General features: G+C 45.1%; 1 protein-coding gene across 1 annotated transcript in view; it reads right to left on the minus strand.

The window, feature by feature from the left end:
* Positions 1 to 16,789: 16,789 nt before the first annotated feature.
* The window catches only part of fkbp7 (FKBP prolyl isomerase 7), a 30,035-nt gene continuing 29,706 nt past the window's right edge, over positions 16,790 to 17,118 (minus strand). Inside the window, exon 4 of the mRNA XM_028806196.2 lies at positions 16,790 to 17,075. Coding sequence (XP_028662029.1) covers positions 16,914 to 17,075 — 162 coding nt within the window. The 3' untranslated portion in view covers positions 16,790 to 16,913. The remainder of the gene's footprint in view (positions 17,076 to 17,118) is intronic.

The raw sequence follows: 17,118 nt of genomic DNA on the forward strand, positions 1-17,118 counted from the left end.
GATGTCAAACCGTCCAGCTCTATGCCAACAATAGAGCCTGCCTTCCTCACCAGTTTGTCCAGGCATGAGGCATCCTTCTTCTTAATGCTGCCTCCCCAGCACACCACTGCGTAGAAGAGGGCACTCGCCACAACCATCTGATAGAACATCTGCAGCATCTTACTGCAGATGTTGAAGGATGCCAGTCTTCTAAGGAAGTATAGGCGGCTCTGTCCTCTCTTGCACAGAGCATCAGTATTGGCAGTCCAGTCTAATTTATCGTCCAGCTGCACTCCCAGGTATTTATAGGTCTGCACCCTCTGCACACAGTCACCTCTGATGATCACGGGGTCCATGAGGGGCCTGGGTCTTCTAAAATCCACCACCAGTTCCTTGGTTTTGCTGGTGTTCAGTTGTAGGTGGTTTAAGTCGCACCATTTAACAAAGTCCTTGATGAGGTTTCTATACTCCTCCTCCTGCCCACTCCTGATGCAGCCCACGATAGCAGTGTCGTCAGCAAACTTTTGCACATGGCAGGACTCCGAGCTATATTGGAAGTCCGATGTATATAGGCTGAACAGGACTGGAGAAAGTACAGTCCCCTGCGGCGCTCCTGTGTTGCTGACCACAATGTCAGATCTGCAATTCCCGAGACGCACATACTGAGGTCTGTTTGTAAGATAGTCCACGATCCATGACACCAGGTATGAATCTACTCCCATCTCTGTCAGCTTGTCCCTAAGGAGCAGAGGTTGGATGGTGTTGAAGGCGCTAGAGAAGTCTAGAAACATAATTCTTACAGCGCCACTGCCTCTGTCCAAGTGGGAGAGGGATCAATGTAGCATATAGATGATGGCATCTTCCGCTCCCACCTTCTCCTGGTATGCGAACTGCAGAGGGTCGAGGGCGTGTTGGACCTGTGGCCTCAGGTGGTGAAGCAGCAGCCGCTCCAAAGATGTATTAGGTCCAAATCTTATTGAAGAATTTCATCACAAAGGGTTATCAACAGAAGAAATGAGTACACGAGCAATCCTATCACCTAGAAACGAGGAAGTCAAACGAATTTACACCAAAAATGTCGATCGGTAACACAATAAATTGGTTAAATGCTGTGAGACATGCCCGGACACCATCAGACTGGGACCACATCTTTCCAAAATGTATATGTTTATTAAGCATCAATAAACACAGCACAGCACACTGTGCTCCCAGCACCAATCACCCCTACTCCAGGCTTTTCTTTAAATGTCCATGGGCCACCTTTCCTCTCTCCATGGGAGCCTCGTCCTGCTCACACTCCCGACTCTAGCTCCCTGATTTTATTTCCACCCGGATGTGCTCCAGGTGCCTGATGACATTCTTCCGGCAGCACTTGCTGGTGTGGCGGAAGTGCTGCCCTTGCACTCCAGGTGTCCCTGGAAGGGTCCTCATCCATCTTCCTGAGTGTGGCGGAAGTGAATGCCTCCCGGGCTTTCTGAGGCTTGGGGCGCCCCCTGGCAGTAGCTACGGGCCCCAACGGGCTTGAGCCTCCTCACTTCTCTCACGTTGTCCTCTCCCGATCCAGGGCGGTTGGCCCCTCGTGGCCCAGAGGACGAATATGCCACCTCCCAGTCCTTCCAGGCGTCCAGGCTTGTGACAATGCTTATCAATAGACTCTGCTGAAACAGTTAGTGGTGATGGTGTGGAAGATGAAAACATCAACTTACAATATCACAAAGAATATCTACAACCCTTAACACCATCCGGTCTTCCACCAGCCGAATTACTGTAGAAACAAGGATGTATCCAAGAAAGGTAATGTAGTACATCTCCCACAGACAACATTAGACACCAAAGGAGATCTTGATATGCCATTCAGATTAAAATGTTAACAGTTTCCCATTAGAATAGCTTTTGCAAAGACAATTAACAAATCTCAGAGCCAAATATTCAAAAAAGTCATTTTATTAAATAGTGAGAAAGAAACGAAATGCAATCACGGGCAGTTATACTTTGCGTGGATGCAAATATAACACTTCACGTGAAAATTAAAATCTGTTTAAATTGTACATTCATATCCCTATACGCGAGTGGCAGAACTGCAAAGAGGCTAACATGTAGCACTGGCCAGGGAGTTGACAAACAAAGCGAGCAGGGGGCAAAGCCCCTTAGTATACAGTGCATCCAGAAAGTATTCACAGCGCTTCATCACTTTTTCCACATTTTGTTATGTCACAGCCTTATTCCAAAATGGATTAAATTCATTTTTTTTCTCAGAATTCTGCACACAACACCCCATAATGACAACGTGAAAAAAGTTTACTTGAGGTTTTTGCAAATTTATTAAAAATAAAAACATTGAGAAAGCACATGTCCATAAGTATTCACAGCCTTTGCCATGAAGCTCAAAATTGAGCTGAGGTGCATCCTGTTTCCCCTGATCATCCTTGAGATGTTTCTGCAGCTTCATTGGAGTCCACCTGTGGTAAATTCAGTTGATTGGACCTGATTTGGAAAGGCACACACCTGTCTATAGAAGGTCCCACAGTTGACAGTTCATGTCAGAGCACAAACCAAGCATGAAGTCAAAGGAATTGTCTGTAGACCTCCGACACAGGATTGTCTCGAGGCACAAATCTGGGGAAGGTTACAGAAAAATTTCTGCTGCTTTGAAGGTCCCAATGAGCACAGTGGCCTCCATCATCCGTAAGTGGAAGAAGTTCGAAACCACCAGGACTCTTCCTAGAGCTGGCCGGCCATCTAAACTGAGCGATCGGGGGAGAAGGGCCTTAGTCAGGGAGGTGACCAAGAACCCGATGGTCACTCTGTCAGAGCTCCAGAGGTCCTCTGTGGATAGAGGAGAACCTTCCAGAAGGACAACCATCTCTGCAGCAATCCACCAATCAGGCCTGTATGGTAGAGTGGCCAGACAGAAGCCACTCCTTAGTAAAAGGCACATGGCAGCCTGCCTGGAGTTTGCCAAAAGGCACCTGGAGGACTCTCAGACCATGAGAAAGAAAATTCTCTGGTCTGATGAGACAGAGATTGAACTTTTTGGTGTGAATGCCTGGCTTCACGTTTGGAGGAAACCAGGCACCGCTCATCACCAGGCCAATACCATCCCTACAGTGAAGCATGGTGGTGGCAGCATCATGCTGTGGGGAACTGGGAGACTAGTCAGGATAAAGGGAAAGATGACTTCAGCAATGTACAGAGACATCCTGGATGAAAACCTGCTCCAGAGCGCTCTTGACCTCAGACTGGGGCGACGGTTCATCTTTCAGCAGGACAACGACCCTAAGCACACAGCCAAGATATCAAAGGAGTGGCTTCAGGACAACTCTGTGAATGTCCTTGAGTGGCCCAGCCAGAGCCCAGACTTGAATCTGATTGAACATCTCTGGAGAGATCTTAAAATGGCTGTGCACTGACGCTTCCCATCCAACCTGATGGAGCTTGAGAGGTGCTGCAAAGAGGAATGGGCGAAACTGGCCAAGGATAGGTGTGCCAAGCTTGTGGCATCATATTCAACAAGACTTGAGGCTGGAATTGCTGCCAAAGGGGCATCGACAAAGTATTGAGCAAAGGCTGTGAATACTTATGGACATGGGATTTCTCAGTTTTTTTATTTTTAATAAATTTGCAAAAACCTCAAGTAAACTTTTTTCACGTTGTCATTATGGGGTGTTGTGTGTAGAATTCTGAGGAAAAAAATGAATTGAATCCATTTTGGAATAAGGCTGTAACATAACAAAATGTGGAACAAGTGATGCGCTGTGAATACTTTCCGGATGCACTGTAGATATAAAAAACAGAAAATACATAACATTTTGTCACATAATAACTTAGAGACAATGTCCATTCACCTTCCAGACCTTTTTATCCAGAGCAGTGTCACAGGTCAGCTGGGCCAAACCCCAGCAAGCAATGGGCACAATGCAGGGACAGTTCCATTGCATGGTGAACACACACAAACAGAGACATCAGGGGCCAATTTAGCATCACCAGTCCACTTCACCTGCATATGTTTAGATTGTGAGAGGAAACCCATGCAGGCACAGGGAGACCATACCAACTCCACACATATTCCCAGTTTTCTTTGTGTGCAGCAGAAGCCACCACTGTGCCACAGTGCTGCCCTCATTTCAGCCAATTCAGGCAAATCTGCCATGTACTTCCATGTGTCAGAGACCCATCCTAAAGCTGTAGAACAGAGCAAAGTAGGGATCAGCTTGATTTAGTGCCTGACATAGACTACTGAGCAGCGGCCCTGGTGGAGAAGATTGTAGTAGAGCAGACCATCCACTCATTCCTCCACTGCGAAACCTGCCTCATTCTCTTCATTTTAAGGTCTTGGAGTTAAAGGACGAGTGAAACCAAAGACCACCGCACCACACCTGAAAAACAGAAGCTGGAAACTCAGCATATCTCATCACATGAGAAAGCTTAAGGAATCAAAGACACATTTTATTATACAATCATCAGTTTAGCAACACTTGATTAAGATTGACTGCTAGTTTAAATAAAAGTTTATTCTGTTAAGCCAATTATTAAAAAAATGGATTCAAATCAAAAGTTAAAAAAGCATAAGCAAACACTTTCTATTTTAGCAACATTGTTTTTTCTATATGAAGTTGGGGATTTTGTTGAGCTACAAGAGACAACAGCCTGTGAGAGGCGCTGCAGAGCCCCACCTGCTCATTCATCTGATCAGTCTGAGGCCCACCTATTTGTTCATCACCATCCAACCTCTGCTCCTCAGGGACAAGCTGGCAGAGATGGGAGTAGATTCATACCTGGTGCCATGGATCATGGACTATCTTACAGACAGACCTCAGTATGTGCGTCTCGGGAACTGCATGTCTGACATTGTGGTCAGCAGCACAGGAGCGCCGCAGGGGACTGTACTTTCTCTGGTCCTGTTTAGCCATCGGACTTCCAATACAACTCGGAGTCCTGCCACGTGCAAAAGTTCGCTGACGACACTGCTATTTTGGGCTGAATCAGGTGTGGGCAGGAGGAGGAGTACAGGAACCTCATCAAGGACTTTGTTAAATGGTGCGACTCAAACCACCTACACCTGAACACCAGCAAAACCAAGGAGCTGGTGGTGGATTTTAGGAGGACCAGGCCCCTCATGGACCCCGTGATCATCAGAGGTGACTGTGTGCAGAGGGTGCAGACCTATAAATACCTGGGAGTGCAGCTGAATGATAAACTGGACTGGACTGTGAATACTGATGCTCTGTACAAGAGAGGACAGAGCCGACTATACTTCCTTAGAAGGCTGGTGTCCTTCAACATCTGCAATAAGATGCTGTAGATGTTCTATCAGACGGTTGTGGCGAGCGCCCTCTTCTACGCGGTGGTGTGCTGGGGAGGCAGCATAAAGAAGAGAGACGCCTCACGCCTGGACAAACTGGTGAGGAAGGCAGGCTCTATTGTTGGCATGGAGCTGGACAGTTTGACATCTGTGACAGAGCGACGGGCGCTGAGCAGACTCCTGTCAATTATGGAGAATCCACTGCATCCACTGAACAGGATCATCTCCAGACAGAGGAGCAGCTTCAGCGACAGACTGCTGTCACCGTCCTGCTCCACTGACAGACTGAGGAGATCATTCCTTCACCACACTATGCGACTCTTCAATTTCACCCAGGGGGTAAACGTTAACATTATACCAAGTTATTATCTGTTTTTACCTGCATTTTTATTACTCTTTAATTTAATATTGTTTTTGTATCAGTATGCTGCTGCTGGAGTATGGGAATTTCTCCTTGGGATTACTAAAGTATCTATCTATCTATCTATCTATCTGAACAATAAAATGCCTCACCTACTCATTCACTTGAACAATCAAAGCCCCACATGTCCATTCATTTGACCAATCAAAGCCCCACTTACTCATTCATCTCACCAATATAAAGCCACGCCTACTCGTTTTTCTTGATCAAAGCCCTACGTCCTGTGAAAAGATCAGACTCGACACAGTTAAAAAGGTTTGGGGCAGCCACCCGTATATTATCCCTGGCTGCAATTGGGTTAATCTTGTATAAGAAGTGTCTTGTTTGGAGTCCAGATGCGAACTGATGAGGGTTCGCCATCATCCTAGGCGCTGGAGATGGAAGTGACGTCTTCGATGCTGAGTCAGACAGGTTTTCCCGCAGCTCTTCTGTAGACATAATAGGAGAAGATTTAGTGCACCCTGCCACCCCCTGGCCTGGTGTGGAATTACCTTCACTTGGTCCACACAATGTCCTCCTACTCACACGTGCATGACACTACTCATTTACCTAAGCAAAGCCCCACCTACTCGTTCATCTGACAATTATAAAAGCCAATACCTGCTCCTTCACTTGATAAATGTCCCACCTACTTATTTATTTGATCAATTAAAGCCTCTCCTACTGATTCACATAATCAGAGCTCCACCTACTTGTTCACCTAATCAAAACCCCAGTTGCTCATTCATCTGAGCAATCAGAGCTCCACTTACTAATTCGTCTGCCTAATCAATAACAATGTTGGGTAAAATGGAATGGTGACGCTGGAGTGAGGGCCGAGTCTGACTGCCAGGCGTGTCACTTTTTGTGTGTACTGTGGACTTTTATCTCCCCAAAGCCATTCTAGCTACTGCCAGGGGGCGCCCCAAGCCTCAGAAAGCCCGGGAGGCATTCACTTCTGCCACACTCAGGAAGATGGATGAGGACCCTTCCAGGGACACCTGGAGTGCAAGGGCAGCACTTCCGCCACACCAGGAAGTGCTGCCAGAAGAATGTCATCAGGCACCTGGAGCACATCCGGGTGGAAATAAAATCAGGGAGCTAGAGTCGGGAGTGTGAGCAGGACGAGGCTCCCATGGACAGAGGAAAGGTGGCCCACGGACATTTAAAGAAAAGCCTGGAGTAGGGGTGATTGGTGCTGGGAGCACAGTGTGCTGTGCTGTGTTTATTGATGCTTAATAAACATATACATTTTGGAAAGATGTGGTCCCAGTCTGATGGTGTCTGGGCATGTCTCACAGCATTTAAACAATTTATTGTGTTACCGATTGACATTTTTGGTGTAAGTTCGTTTGACTTCCTCGTTTCTAGGTGATAGGATTGCTCGTGCACTCATTTCTTCTGTTGATAACCCTTTGTGATGAAATTCTTCAATAAGATTTGGACCTAATACATCTTTTATTGGTAACTTAAAGTGAGGAAAACCTTAACATTTATAAGAGCTGAGAGCACAGGAAGCCTGTCTGACAAAAGCATTCACACAAAAGGGAGAGAGAGGACCGTGGGCATGGTTGCATATGGTTGAGAGGAGGATGGGACTTGGAAGAATCTAATGGCAAAAGTCACCATTTCACAGGACTTCATTTGAAAAAGTCTCTTCAAAAAGTCACGTCTAGTAAGCCCCACTCTTTCATTCATCTGCCCAGTCAATAAGAATGTTGGGCAAAATGGAATGGTGACGCAGGAGTGAGGGCCGAGTCTGACTGCCAAGTGTGTCACTTTTTGTGTGTACTGTGGACTTTTATCTCCCCAAAGCCATTCTACCGTTCAATTCCTTCATGTCACCTGCCACCATTACATCTTTAAAAGACAATTTTACATGTAAACCTCTAAAACATCACTCAGACCCGTCATAATCTGATTTGAGGCATCTTCAGGTATAATTTTAAATAGCAGTGGTGAGTGCTTTCTGCCTCCTGGCACCACAGTCATGGGTTCCAGTCCTATACCTGGTTGTCTGCCTTGTAGAGTCTGCATGTTCTTCCCATGGAGCCCTTCAACGGGCTGCTGTTCCACCCAGAGTTGATTCCTGCCTTACACCCAATGCTGCCGAGATCCTTGTGACCCTAAAAGTGTCTTAAGTGAGTGTAGTCAATGTCAAATTATTTATCGAGCACATTTAATACAACATCAGTAATGCTGAAGCCAAAGTGCTTTACATTAAAAAATAGATGGATGTCTCCACTCACTGGCAACAAGTTCACCCACTGCTATCCCACTGACAACAGGTCACACTTTAGTTTGTCACTGTCACCATGTCCAGGCCAAGTGATCCACCAAACCGTGAGAGCTGTGGCCTAACAGCCTTGGTCTGTGCATCCTGCAGAGCAAAATGAGTGAAGTGGACAACTGAGGAGAAGATATAGGGCCAGCAAGGAGTGGCCACAGCCATGAACATTTCTTTATGGAAAAAAGACCTTCATTAACTCAAAGCAGGCATCGACTGGATGGCCTCCTGTCATTTGTAATATGCAGATTGTGTGGCCTCCTCATTGATTTGGTCTCCCTGTGTGATGCTACACCTGCCAGGTCGCCTTTCATTTTATAACTGGGGTGACGTGTCCACTTTGGAAAGGTGCCTTTAGAAAATAAAGACTGATAATGCACAGTGGATTCAGAAATTATTGAGACCCCTTCACTTTTTGATGCAAATCTCTTATACATATTTCTCTTCTGGTTCGTCCTGCTGCCTGTTCAAAAGCAGTCCCGCCCACACGCAGCCGACACGGCATTTCTCGATTCCCATTCCTGCTCTTCCAAACCCTTCTCCACGCTGCCTGAGGCCTCCCATACACCCCCACGACACTTTTCTCGATTCCTATTCCTCCTTCAGACTACCGCGTTCCCCACTTCTCTCTCATGACCCCATTGGTGTCACGTCACTGCCCTATATCTAGCCTGACCACGTGACCTTTCACTTCGGCCATGTGTGCGCCTGGGAGTCTTTTCCGTAGCCTGCTACAGAAAGGTACTCTGTCGACCATTGGCATTGGTTTCACTCCTTGCTATTGGTTTTGCTCCTTCGTATTTTCATTATACTGTGACGGTTGTTTCCTAAGCCTTTGTTATAAAATGAATGACAGTACCTTCTCTGTCGACGGGTTTTTGTATAACATCATCTCTATTCCTGGATCCAGCAACTGTCTGTTCCTATCAGTGGGTTATTTCATGACACAAACGGTTGACGACGGCAATGCACTCTCACTACGACATAAGGCAGTAGATTTCTTTGCATCACATTGGGACAGATTTGGAGATGTTCTTCCTGTTGTTCTTTCCAATGCAAGTCGAGTTATCACAACAAGTCAGGAGTACTATCAATACATGGCAACATTCGGAGTTTATGGTGGTGAAGCCGAAATTCAAGCTCTTTCCGAGATTCTCCATGCTACCATTGTCATTTACTTCAAACATGACCCCAACATCCCACCTTGCATTTACAATTCTGAAAATACTCTCTTCATTATCTGTCGTCTCCACCAAAACACTTATTCACAACTGCGTCTTTCAAGAAGTATTCATTTCTTCTTGATTTCTGAATTTCTGTCTCACTGATTTCCGTTCCTATTCGTACACTGCTGTATGCTATATATACTGTATACTGTCTTATGTGAATATTGTGGAAAGACAGAAACAATAGGACATGCGATATTACAATGTTGGAAAATTTTAATAGAAAACCCCAGGGAACTGAAACCGAATCTCAGTTTGGAAGATATTTTCCAGAAGAAGTCGGGGGATGCCTGCTATCAGTGTATACGACAATTTTTGAAGTATACCAAGTTGAGTGAGAGGATACAGTAATGAGACCATGCTGATCCACACTCCATACCAGGAGGTGGCAGTAATGGACCAAAGTGCTGTGGGCCAACAGTCAGTAAAACAAGAAGAAGAAGAACTCAGATGTGGCACACTGAAGGCTGTCGGAGTGAGAGTGAATAGTGTGCTTCTTATCTGAATTTCTATTTTTTTATTTACTTATTATGCTCTGTTTATTGGTTTCTGCTACTGGATTAACATATCAGGTCTTGTTTTGCCTTTGGATTGCATTTTGGTAGTGATGGGCAGACAAAACCATGTGAAGCTTCTTCCTGATTGTGTTGGAAAAAGATCCAAAGCTTTGAAAACAGTGACATCTGGTGGATTTCTGAAATCACAGCAGCCACAGGCTCAACACGGCTCAAGTACCCCATGTCTGTGTTGATCGCACAGTTACAATTGGAGAGGTGTGCTGAAACACCAAAAGCCCAAGAACACTCTAGGTCACAGGTGTTGAACTCCGGTCCTCGAGGGCCGCAGTGGCTGCAGGTTTTCATTCGAACCATCTTCTTCATTAGTGAGCTGATTTTACTGCTAATTAACTTTTTTTGCTTTAGTTTTAATTAACTTGGCTCAGGCCCCTTTGTTGTCTCTTTTTCCTTAATTAGCAGCCAAACAATAATGAGACACACATGCCACCATATGATCAGCTCACCTGTGCCCATCACACAATATCTGAAAATAAAGAAAAGGTGAAGGTCTCAGTAAGGTTGGTCTCTCAGAAAATCAACAAATTTGGAAATATCTGCTGTGGCAGAATGAGAGCAGCAACAAGCCATTGAATTAAATAACGGGCTTAATTAACAGCAAGAATCAGCTTCTCATTAAGAAAGTGTTTGGAGTGAAATTGGTTGGAGTTTGAAATCCCAGTTTAGCTGGTCGTCTGTTGGCTCGTTTCACGTCTCATTTCTGTTTGGCTGCCATTTAATGAGGAAACAAATGAATTCAGAGGATGGAATCCTTAAAAACAGGACTATTGAAATGAAGGGAAAAGGAATTAATTAGCAGTGAAAACTGCTCACCGATTAGGAAAAGGGTTAGAATGAAAACCTTTAGCCACTGCGGCCCTCCAGGCCCGTAGTTCAACACCCCATGCTCTAGGTCACGGGTGTCGAACTCCAGGCCAGGAGGGCCGCAGTGGCTACAGGTTTTCATTCTAACCCTTTTCCTAATCAGTGACCAGTTTTCACTGCTAATTTACTTTTTTTCCCTTCATTTTAATAGCCCTGTTAGAAGGATTCAATCCTCTGAATTGATTTGTTTCCTCATTAAATGACAGCCAAGCAGAAATGAGATGTGAAATGAGCTAACAGATGACCAGCTTAACCTGGGGCTTCAAACTCCAACCAGTTTCTTAATGAGAAGCCAATGCTTGCTGTTAATTAAACTCGTTATTTAATTATTCATTCTGCCACAGCAGACATTTCCAAAACTGATGAATTTATGTTTTTTTAAGAACACCATCAAGATGTTTTGATGACCTGAGAGATCAGACTTACTGAGACATTCATCTTTCTTTATTTTCAGATATTGCGTGACGGGCACAGGTCAGCTGGTCATGTGGCCGCTTGTTTCGTGTCTCATTATTGTTTGGCCGCTAATTAAGGAAAAAGAAACAACTAAGGGGCCTGAGTCAAGTTAATTAAAAGAAGTAATTAGCAGCAAAAATTGGTCACTAATTAAGAAGATGGTAAGAATGAAAACCTGCAGCCACTGTGGCCCTCCAGGCCCAGAGTTCGACACTCCATGCTCTAGGTGTTCCTTCTGATAATCATGATGTCATTAGTCCTGAAGATGTCACTTGTTCCATTTTGAATATTGTGTCACCACACCAGTGCTCACCTATGTTGAGTGCCAATGGCCTCTTCCTAATTTTGGGTAGCTCACTATCCTTAGATGGACCGCTTGCTACTGCCATACCTGTTGGAATTCATTTGAGACTTCGGCAGGCTGGCCGTTTTTCTAGGCTCTCCTGCAGCTGGCACTAAAGCTGCTCATTTATATGAATGAATGCCAACTAATAGTGCTAATGACTCACCCGCCAGGTTGATGTGACTTGTCAGGGCCATTACGATAACGATAGCAACAACAAGAATCCATCAAAGTCACCAATAATTCATAATCATGTAACAGCCTGTTCACGTCAGGGGGATTTTTGTGCTGTGAGGCAAAGAGAAACATTCATATTTTCCATCAGTGTTTGAGGAAGAACTTCTTAAAGGGGCAAAGAGAATCATAATGGTGTTTAGGGAATGTGCTTGTGGAACAAGGCACAGATAAATGAGCGTAGAGCATGTGCCCATAGCAGGCGAGAGTATTCATGACACAGCATGGGACTGATTTTATCTGTTGGATAACAAGATCCACACTTCTAGACACCAAATTGAACTCAGTATCTCAGCTTTTAGTTACAGGACCCCCCTAAACTGTGGACTGGTCTGCCTGCTACTATAAGAGATGCCCCTTCAGTCAAAGTTTTCAAACCCTTTCAGTTTAGCACACCCTGACTAGAGCTGCTGATTAACTGTGCAGACCACAGCTCTGTTGTTAGTCATTAGCGCTAAAACACAAGTAATACGACAGTTAGAATTTGTTACTAACCCTCACCTGTTCTGTTTCTCTTCTCGCTTCTCAAATGTGGAACTTGGTGTCAATGCCCACCTGCCAGTTTGTTCTGCCTACCTAAGGTAAAGTCATCTCTGATGGAGGATCGCAGAAGTCAGCAGGTAAAGGGGTCCTTTCATCGCATTGGCCGGCCCAGCACTGACTCAGCTGTGGATTGGCCAATAGAGGGAGGCGGCTTGATGGCCGAGTTCTCCAGGACTCTGAAGAAATCGGAATCTTATTATGGGATATCATCCATCCATCCATTTTCCAACCCGCTGAATCCGAACAAAGGGTCACGGGGGTCTGCTGGAGCCAATCCCAGCCAACACAGGGCACATGGCAGGAACCAATCCCGGGCAGGGTGCCAACCCACCGCAGGACACACACAAACACACCAAGCACACACTAGGCCCAATTTAGAATCGCCAATCCACCTAACCTGCATGTCTTTGGACTGTGGGAGGAAACCGGAGCGCCCGGAGGAAACCCACGCAGACACGGGGAGAACATGCAAACTCCATGCAGGAAGGACCCTGGAAGCGAACCCGGGTCCCCAGATCTCCCAACTGCGAGGCAGCACCGCTACCCACTGTGCCACCGTGCCGCCTATGGGATATCATCTACTGTTGAATTCTGCTCTGTACTTGTACTATTTCTATTGCACTATTATATTGTATTGAGGATGACTTGTGTTCTGTTCTGTTTATTGTGTTGTATTGACCCCCATTGCATGCCCAACCAACCTGGAAAGGGGTCTCTCCTTCAAGTGCTTTTCCCAAGGTTTCTTCCATTTTTTTGGGGGGAGTTTTTCCTTGTCTTCTTACCGAGTCAAGGCTGGGGGGGCTGTCAAAAGGCTGGACCTGTTAAAAGCCCATTGCAGCATTCCTTGTGTGATTTTGGGCCACACAATAATACATTGTATTGTACCTTCTGTGTGTAAGATACGAGCAGCACTGTCACATCCCATTTTGGTACCACATGGGACAGCACAAATCTTCGAAGCAGTGGGCTTCATTAAAGCGATACGAGCTTCTAAGCCTCAGTGTTAGCCATCCCACCCCTATATTTTTGGCAACTCCTTGGTGCCCCCTTTTCTGTTCTTGTGAGCTTTTTGTTTTCTTTGTATTTTTGAAAATATCAACAATTGTGTTGGTGCTGCCTCCTGCTGTCCAGAGGACGGGTCCAGGAATTGAAGAAGGAGTTCAGCAGTTTCCATCCATCTCTCAGGTCAGTGTCTCCACCACCACTATTTAGATATATTTTTTTTTCTTGCAAGGACTTCAAACTGGTGACATTATTTGAAGGTGGAGGGGTTGGTGTTTTGGGAGCTTACAGGGCTTTAGCCCCCTAATCTTCAAGAGCATAATATTCAATGCACCTGATCTCTTCTAGGCTGGCCCTAGGTTCACCTCTTTACCGTTGTAATAACAGTCACAGACCGCGTGTGTCACACACATGCGCATGAAAATGAGAGCAGGGATTGATGACGCGTACTGACCTTTCTTCTTCCACTTCTGTAGATCTCCTTAACAGAAGCCCACCTAAAACTTCACCAGGTCCTGCATTCCCTTCCTGACCGCACTCCTAGCATGACCCCTCACATACCCGCCTCTTCCTCCCCAACAACCATAAAAGCGAAGCCCCTTCCCTTCTTGGTCTGCCCCTATTTGGACGCTGACCCAGACACTACGCTGGAGCTAAACCGTTTTTTTTTTTTTTTTGTGGAACTGTTCACAATATATGGGGTGGACCCCCCAACTCTTTTTCTGTTCCCTGTCTCTTGTTTTACACATGAAAATTCTAAGAAATCCCCAAGGGGGGGGGGGAGAAGGTCAGCAGGAAGCTGGAGCAAAGGCCCCTGTACGTGGTGAAGCTAGTGACGCCCCACTTTACTACAACCGACTCACTCAGTTACCTTTCCCTGGCACACTAAAAGCTTTCACAGCTCCTTAGACTCCACCGCCTGTTCAGTGACGAAGGTGACTTCTGTTATGGAGCACTCACAATGAGGAGTTTCTTCATTGATAGAGGACACCCTTCTCACTCAGTGGATGGGACCCTCAATCAAGCCAGAAGCAGAGCTGGTAACATCCGCTCTAAGAGGAAGCCCAATAATGAAGCCCGCATCTGGACCTCCCATTCCACCATAACACGCTCTCCATCGCCCACAAATTATTTCCTAATTTTGCCAAGTGATCTTTCCACATGAGCTTCTTTTTCTAACCTGCCCTTGATCTCCTTCTGTCAACCACCTAACCTACACAACCGACTTCTCATTCGCCGTTCACTTCATAGATGAGAGACGCTTTCCTCACCTGGAGCTTTGAGCTGTCACAGAAGCCACCAAGTGTCACTTACTGATATGTCACCAACAATCCCCTGGTATCAGATCCCTCTGGTAAATTCAATATTAAATGCTGGGCCTCTTGCCAGTCTAGAAATCTGATTTACGGCATTTCTTATAGGAAGTGTCCAGCCATTTACAGCGGTGAGACAGGACGGAGATGGTTAGCAGTTTTAGGGAGCTAATTTGAACATTTAAGATCCCACAATGCCTCTTGTAGAACACTTCCCATCCCTCGATCATAGTCACACTAATCCCGCAGTTTGAGTTATTTCACAGGGCTTCAAAGACACTTGAATGGGAATTATATGAAACTCAGCTCAGTCTCAGCCTGACATCACAGGTTGCTCCTGATATGGAGGATACACAACTGTATTTATCAATAGCACCTGATGACCCCGACTCTCTTGGTTCACAGTCAGCCTTACTTGTGTTTCTGAGTGGATGAGGAGTAATTTTCTCAGACTAAATAAGGAGAAAACAGAAATCTTAATGATTGTCAAAAATGGATATAGTGAGGGTATAAGAAATAAACTTGATCCATTAGGCTTAAAGAATTGAGGGTGTCACACACATGCGCGTGGGAGGTAGCTAAAGGGTTCAAATACTGACAATTTCATGGTTGACCAGTGGAGGGCGAGGGGCACTGATTTTTCTCTCTCACTACTCTAGAGACCATTCACGGGAAATCCCCCTCGGTTCCGGTGCCTATAATGATGTTACTTCTGGTTCCAGCACCCAAGACAACATCACTTTCGGGGCAGATCTTTAAAATTTCCATCTTTACTACAGTTCTTCAGTTCTGTTTTGGGCTTTAAACAAGACACAACTCCTCAAAATTCATCCCAGGGTATAATATACGGGTGGCACCCCCTAAACCTTTTTTATGTCTCCTGTCCATTTTTGTGACAAGGGGTAATTATTGACTCGGACCTGAATTTTAAAATCACATATTAGTCAGATTACCAGGACAGCATTTTTTCACTTAAGGAACATAGCAAAAGTTAGATCCCTTATAACTTTGCAAGATGCTGAAAAATGAGTTCCTTCTTTTGTTTTCAGTCGACTAGATTACTGTGACGCACTCCTCTCAGGACCACCCAAAAAAGACATCAATCTGTGACAATTGCAGAATGCAGCTGGCAAATCTTAACTTGGAAAAGAAAATCCGAAAACATGATGCCAGTCTTAGTGTCGTTACACTGGCTACCTGTGCCATTTAGAATCGACTTTAAAATGCTGCTTATGGTTTACTACGCCTTAAATAATCTCACTCTGTCGTGCCTGTCACCTTGCACTCCAAATTGTAACCTTAGATCGTCAAATAAGGATCTGCTTATAATTCCAAGAGATAAACTTGGAAGAAGTGGTGAGGCGGCCTTCTGCCGTTATGCACTTAAAATCTGGAATAGCGGACCGATAGAAATTCGCCAGGCTAATACTGTGAAGCACTTTAAAAAAAACTGCTAAGGACTCATTATTGTAACATGGCTTTCTCAGAGCTTCATTTTAGTGTAACCCTGATATTCTGTTTATGAATTATCACTTTTTATCACGTCTCTGCAATCCATACTAACCACTACTTTATCTTCTGTTCTTTTTCCGGTTTTCTGAGTTTGCAATCTGCGCCCCCACCACCTGATCAGGGCACCATGCACTCCCTACATTGATGGATTGAAGGCTAGAGGTCCACATGACCATCATCATCAAATTCTTCCATGTGAAGTCTGAAAACCCTGAGGACTGACTGAGATCACTTATGTCAGGTAGAATGCCCACTAGGTGCTGGGGGGTCTTATGGCCTTGGATCCCCTGCAGATTTTGTTTTTTTTTTTTCTCCATTTTTTTTTTGTCCTACTGGCCGTCAGACCTTACTTTATTCTTTGTTATTTAGTTTTGCCTAATCTTATTTTTATAAACTTTTTCTTGTAAAGCACTTTGAGCTACACCATTTGTATGAAAATGTGCTACAGAAATAAATATTGTTCTTGATCTTTTCCACTTCTCTCATCGTCTTCCCTCACCTTTTCTCATTTCATCTGCACTGACTTTCTTCCCTCCTGCCATTTAAGATTCTTTACCTGCTTTTTCCTTTAGTTGCACACCTGATGAAGGCTCAGCAGCCAAAACGTTGCGTCCTTTACCTTCTTTCCTTTTCAGTGTCTACGTGATGGCCAACCTTTTTTCTTCCATTACAAAATAACAAAAGGTAAGTGAAAATGACAGGAGCTCCTGGTGTGTTAATCACATCTGCAGAAAAGTAAAAGAATAAAAATAAAGCATCTGTTTTCTAGTGTTTTTTATTTTGTATTAAATATCCCTATAAAGGTACGTCCAGGCGTCCCGAATGCATTCACATTCTCACACAGTCCTTTGGCGCATGTGCAGACCCAATCGGCGCCCTACAGCTCGTCGTGATCGTACACGTTGTACTCCTTTGCTGATATGATGCCATCTCTGTTGTGGTCATTCTTCTGAAACACATCCGAAACAATGACGTCATAGAAACTCTGCTCCCGCGGCTTGCCCCCTTTTTCAAACTCCCTCTTCATGTAGGCTCGGATCTAATGGATTGAATGACAACGTAAGGCTCAGAGTGTGAAAAGT

The sequence above is a fragment of the Erpetoichthys calabaricus genome, chromosome 8 (assembly GCF_900747795.2).
Source record: "Erpetoichthys calabaricus chromosome 8, fErpCal1.3, whole genome shotgun sequence".
Classification (NCBI taxonomy): Eukaryota; Metazoa; Chordata; class Cladistia; order Polypteriformes; family Polypteridae; genus Erpetoichthys; species Erpetoichthys calabaricus.